This window comes from Oncorhynchus kisutch, linkage group LG18 (assembly GCF_002021735.2).
Source record: "Oncorhynchus kisutch isolate 150728-3 linkage group LG18, Okis_V2, whole genome shotgun sequence".
Classification (NCBI taxonomy): Eukaryota; Metazoa; Chordata; class Actinopteri; order Salmoniformes; family Salmonidae; genus Oncorhynchus; species Oncorhynchus kisutch.
In genome coordinates, this window is record NC_034191.2 from 13,177,151 (window position 1) to 13,183,608 (window position 6,458).

The 6,458-nt window shown below is 47.2% G+C and overlaps 1 protein-coding gene across 1 annotated transcript in view; it reads left to right on the top strand.

The window, feature by feature from the left end:
* Positions 1-5,757, top strand: part of LOC109909498 (phosphatidylinositol 3,4,5-trisphosphate 5-phosphatase 2A) — a 60,662-nt gene extending 54,905 nt beyond the window's left edge. The window contains exons 26-27 of the mRNA XM_031795405.1: positions 155-288; positions 3,474-5,757. Coding sequence (XP_031651265.1) covers positions 155-288; positions 3,474-3,573 — 234 coding nt within the window. The 3' untranslated portion in view covers positions 3,574-5,757. The remainder of the gene's footprint in view (positions 1-154; positions 289-3,473) is intronic.
* The last annotated feature ends 701 nt before the right edge of the window (positions 5,758-6,458 follow it).

The following is a 6,458-nucleotide window of genomic DNA, read 5'->3' on the forward strand; positions in this document are numbered from 1 at the left end:
CTGTCTGTCTGTCTGTGTGTCTGTCTCTGTCTGTGTGTCTCTGTGTCTGTGTGTCTCTGTCTCTGTGTGTCTCTGTCTGTGTGTCTCTGTCTGTGTGTCTCTGTCTGTGTGTGTCTGTCTCTGTGTGTGTCTGTGTGTGTCTGTCTGTGTGTAGGCACTGTGGGGAAGCAGTAGCTCGTCTCTCTCCGTGGGGGAGTCGTCTGTGGGGGAGTGGCTACAGAGATTAGGGCTGGACCGCTATGAGGAAGGTCTGCTACACAACGGCTGGGACGACCTGGAGTTCCTCAGGTACACAGACACACAGGGTGTTTCTCGATATGCATACTACCGTGCTCCACACACTCTCATGCTCCAAGTACATTCTCCAAGGAGGTTCTCGAGTCCATTCTTGTGAGGACACATTAACCGTTACATTTGAAAAGCACTCACACCACCCTTACTGTGTTACCTCACATGGCACCTCCCCATTCACTGAACCTTCTTCCAGCCGGGACAACACACCACCCTTACTGTGTTACCTCACATGGCACCTCCCCATTCACTGAACCTTCTTCCAGCCAGGACAACACACCACCCTTACTGTGTTACATCACATTGCACCTCCCCATTCACTGAACCTTCTTCCAGCCAGGACAACACACCACCCTTACTGTGTTACCTCACATGGCACCTCCCCATTCACTGAACCTTCTTCCAGCCAGGACAACACACCACCCTTACTGTGTTACCTCACATGGCACCTCCCCATTCACTGAACCTTCCAGCCAGGACAACACACCACCCTTACTGTGTTACCTCACACGGCACCTCCCCATTCACTGAACCTTCTTCCAGCCAGGACAACACACCACCCTTACTGTGTTACCTCACACGGCACCTCCCCATTCACTGAACCTTCTTCCAGCCAGGACAACACACCACCCTTACTGTGTTACCTCACACGGCACCTCCCCATTCACTGAACCTTCTTCCAGCCAGGACAACACACCACCCTTACTGTGTTACCTCACATGGCACCTCCCCATTCACTGAACCTTCCAGCCAGGACAACACACCACCCTTACTGTGTTACCTCACACGGCACCTCCCCATTCACTGAACCTTCTTCCAGCCAGGACAACACACCACCCTTACTGTGTTACCTCACACGGCACCTCCCCATTCACTGAACCTTCTTCCAGCCAGGACAACACACCACCCTTACTGTGTTACCTCACACGGCACCTCCCCATTCACTGAACCTTCTTCCAGCCAGGACAACACACCACCCTTACTGTGTTACCTCACACGGCACCTCCCCATTCACTGAACCTTCTTCCAGCCAGGACAACACACCACCCTTACTGTGTTACCTCACACGGCACCTCCCCATTCACTGAACCTTCTTCCAGCCAGGACAATGACGACAATGGGCCAAACAAGATATACACAAAGCAAACGTTTTACTTCCTAACTATCAGCTAGATGTACAGTGGCTTGGGAAAGTATTCACCCCCCTTGGCATTTTTCCTATTTTGTTGCCGTACAACCTGGAATTAAAATAGATTTTTTTGTATCATTTGATTTACACAACATGCCTAACACTTTGAAGATGCAAAATATTTTTTAATTGTGAAACAAGCAAGAAATAAGACACACAAAAAAAAGAATTTGAGCGTGCATGGACTAGGCCATTCCAACCACTCGTGTGTTGCTTTAGCAGTATGCTTAGGGGCATTGTCCTGCTGGAAGGTGAACCTCTGTCCCAGTCGCAAATCTCTGGAAGACTGAAACAGGTTTCCCTCAAGAATTTCCCTGTATTTAGCGCCATCCATCATTCCTTAAATTCTGGCCAGTTTCCCAGTCCCTGCCGATGAAAAACATCCCCACAGCATGATGCTGCCACCACCACAGCATGATGCTGCCACCACCATGCTTCACTGTGGAGATGGTGTTCTCGGGGTGATGCGGTGTTGGGATTGTGCCAGACGTAGTGTTTTCCTTGATGGCCAAAAAGGTCAATTTTAGTCTCGTCTGACCAGAGTACCTTCTTCCATATGTTTGGGGAGTTTCCCACGTTCCTTTTGGTGAACACCAAATGTGTTTGCTTATTTTTTCTTTAAGCAATGGCTTTCTTCTGGTCACTCTTCCATAAAGCCCAGCTCTGTGGAGTGTACGGCTTAAAGTGGTCCTATGGACAGATACTCCAATCTCCGCTGTGGACCTTTGCAGCTCCTTCAGGGTTATCTTTGGTCTCTTTGTTGCCTCTCTGATTAATGCCCTCCTTGCCTGGTCAGTGAGTTTTGGTGGGTGGCCCTCTCTTGGCAGGTTTCTTGTGGTGCCATATTCCTTCCATTTTTTTAATAATGGATTTAATGGTGCTCCGTGGGATGTTCAAAGTTTCAGATGTTTTTTTATAACCCAACCCTGATCTGTACTTCTCCACAACTTTGTCCCTGACCTGTTTGGAGAGCTCCTTGATCTTCATGATGCCACTTGCTTGGTGGTGCCCCTTGTTTAGTGGTGTTGCAGACTCTGGGGCCTTTCAGAACAGGATGAGTGCTTTTGCAAGGCACTGTATGTGAATCGTTGTAATCTAGATAGCCAGCTATCTAGTTAAACAGGCAAAAATGACCATAAAGCAAAATGTAATGCAAGGTACAGTAGATGTCAATTCTTTATTGGTAGCTACTTAGCAAGTCTTCATGGCTAGCTAGCTAGCCAGTCAGCCCTATTGACTTACTATGGACTTACCCATTCACTGAACCTTCCTGCAGGACAGAGGCAATAGAGATGAAACAATATGTACACAAAGCAAACGTTTTACATCATAACTATCAGCTAGCTATATGTGAATTAATATCGCAAACCAGATAGTATAACAGGCAAAAATGACCTAACACGAACATTATCCAAGGTAGATGTCAGTTCTTTATGGGTCGCAAGCTAACAATTATTTGTGACTATCTGGCTAACAGTAGTAGCTAGCCAGTTAGCTCTATTGACTTACTATGGGCTTACAACCTACGCACACTACAGTGGGCATTGTAAGCAGGTAACCATACCAAAATGAACACAGCATGTATTTATTAAGGTATCAAGATAAAATATTGTAGTCAAGCTTATGAGATGTGAAAAGGCAACATTTGATTCCGAAGTCGGAGTGTATTTTCTCTCGCTTCAGCTCAAATAATGGACGCCATTGATTTCACGAAAATTTGCATAATTTATTACGTGGTTGCTCCATATTTCTTTGAATACTTTCCGTTGAAGCTTGCATCAAAATATTTACAAACAGAGATCGCATTTGAGAAGTGTCCTCCGTGCTCCGTTTCAGATACTTTGATTTGGACTCATACTCCGACCCTCCCGTGCTGCAATTTGCGTGCTCGGAGTACGGTAGTATGCTTTTTGAGAAACACACACACACACACACACAGTCAATCATGAAACATGTCACTTCATGAATCTCATCCAATCATGTTCCTCCTCAGTGACATCACAGAGGAGGACCTAGAGGAAGCAGGCATTCTAGACCCCGCCCACAAGAGGATTCTGCTGGAGAGCCTGAGACAGCAGAAGCAGCAGAAGTGAGCTGAACCGGTCCATGCTGAGCTGAGACGTGCTAATCCATGCCAGACTGTGCCTTCTGAGAGAAATTGCACTCTATTATACTTTCTGTTGACCAACAGATTTTTCGAACGTCCTTTTTTAGATGTATTGTACTGTGTACTTATGTTAATGTAACTGTGGCTGTTGTGTTAGCCAGCCTTATTTAAACAGTAGAAACATTTCAGTCCTTTGTTAAGAATCAAAACATGCCACCTGCATAACAGACCCCTTCCCTCTCATCCCGCCCCCTTCCCTTTCACCCCGCCCCCTTCCCTTTCACCCCGCCCCCTTTCCTCTCACCCCGCCCCTTTCCTCTCACCCCGCCCCCTTCCCTCATCCTGAGAAACCATTTTGCTCCTGGGATGTAGTAGACATTCAGTGACATCATCAGGCTGCGACTTCTTCGGGCTTGCCTCAGCTAGAAAAACAGCTTGGTAGAACTGAGTTTGTTATTGTTTTTATTCCGCTCATGAATATGATTATTAATGACTTGGTTGTGTTTTTTTGTGTTTTATGTTTTTGAGATAAAGGGAATGTAGCGAACCACACCAGCACTGTTTGACTGAATCTTTTGTTGAGCCGTGCTGGGCTCCAAGGCCCCTTTCAGTAGCACAAACTGCAGACCCGTCATGCAGTTGTCCATGTACTAATTAGTGTTTAATTGATGCTGAGCCAGCCTAAACACAGTGGGTCCCCAGGATCCTTACTGAGAAACACTGCCACACATCACACGCTGCTGGTTGTTCTTTTCACCACATGGTGGTACTGTTGTCCTGGCAACCTCAGTAGGACCACAGGTAAGAAACTGAAGAGACACCAAGTGATATTAAGGACTGTTTTTAACATTATACATTAACATTCATGAATTTGTTTTATATAAATGTACATGTTGATGTTATTTGACTGTTGTAAAAAAAGAAATGACTGTGTTGCACAATGAGAGGAAACAGGAGAAATGTGAGTGAATGTCTTGTTAATCTGTTATCACCTTTAGCCCTATAGCATAGTGGCCCCTCCCATCCCTTCTCCTATACCCCCCCTCTCCCATCCCTTCTCCTATACCCCCCCTCTCCCATCCCGTCTCCTATACCCCCCCCTCCATCCCGTCTCCTATACCCCCCCTCTCCCATCCCTTCTCCTATACCCCCCTCTCCCATCCCGTCTCCTATACCCCCCTCTCCCATCCCGTCTCCTATACCCCCCTCCATCCCGTCTCCTATACCCCCCCTCTCCCATCCCTTCTCCTATACCCCCCTCTCCCATCCCGTCTCCTATACCCCCCTCTCCCATCCCTTCTCCTATACCCCCCCTCTCCCATCCCTTCTCCTATACCCCCCCTCTCCCATCCCTTCTCCTATACCCCCCCTCTCCCATCCCTTCTCCTATACCCCCCCTCTCCCATCCCTTCTCCTATACCCCCCCTCTCCCATCCCTTCTCCTATACCCCCCCTCTCCCATCCCTTCTCCTATACCCCCCCTCTCCCATCCCTTCTCCTATACCCCCCCTCTCCCATCCCTTCTCCTATACCCCCCCTCTCCCATCCCTTCTCCCTTTCTCTTCTCCAATGACCCCCAGTGCCTTCTCCCTTTCTCTTCTCCAATGACCCCCAGTGCCTTCTCCCTTTCTCTTCTCCAATGACCCCCAGTGCCTTCTCCCTTTCTCTTCTACAATGACCCCCAGTGCCTTCTCCCTTTCTCTTCTCCAATGACCCCCAGTGCCTTCTCCCTTTCTCTTCTCCAATGACCCCCAGTGCCTTCTCCAATGACCCCCAGTGCCTTCTCCAATGACCCCCAGTGCCTTCTCCAATGACCCCCAGTGCCTTCTCCAATGACCCCTAGTGCCTTCTCCAATGACCCCCAGTGCCTTCTCCCTTTCTCTTCTCCAATGACCCCCAGTGCCTTCTATACCCCCAGTGACTTTGATGCCAAGTTCAATTCTTTCCTTATGAGAGTGTTGATTCGTCCACTCCTCCCTAGTCAAGTTCTACACAGCCCTGCCAACTCCACCTTGCCATAACACTGTTCTCCTGTTATTCTCTGTAGGTTATTTCCTGTAAAGATTGTCTGTTTCCAGTCTGGTCTTTCTCTGGTTGTAACAATGTAACCATTGATCTCTTGTTATCGTTGTTTTTTCAGCAAATAAAAAGCTAATATTTAATCCATCAACACTGTTTGTTTCTCTTGGCACCGTAACTGACTACATTTACAGTGGGGCAAAAAAAGTATTTAGTCAGCCACCAATTGTGCAAGTTCTCCCACTTAAAAAGATGAGAGAGGCCTGTAATTTTCATCATAAGTACACTTCAGCTTCAGACAAAATGAGAAGAAAAAAATCCAGAAAATCACATTGTAGGATTTTTAATGAATTTATTTGCAAATTATGGTGGAAAATAAGTATTTGGTCAATAACAAAAGTTTAACTCAATACTTTGTTATATACCCTTTGTTAGCAATGACAGAGGTCAAACGTTTTCTGTAAGTCTTCACAAGGTTTTCACACACTGTTGCTGGTCTTTTGGCCCATTCCTCCATGCAGATCTCCTCTAGAGCAGTGATGTTTTGGGGCTGTTGCTGGGCAACACGGACTTTCAACTCCCTCCAAAGATTTTCTATGGGGTTGAGATCTGGAGATTGGCTAGGCCACTCCAGGACCTTGAAATGCTTCTTACGAAGCCACTCCTTTGTTGCCCGGGCAGTGTGTTTGGGATCATTGTCATGCTGAAAGACCCAGCCACATTTCATCTTCAATGCCCTTGCTGATGTAAGGGGGTTTTCACTCAAAATCTCACGACTCATGGCCCCATTCATTCTTTCCTTTACACGGATCAGTCGTCCTGGTCCCTTTGCAGAAAAACAGCCCCAAAGAA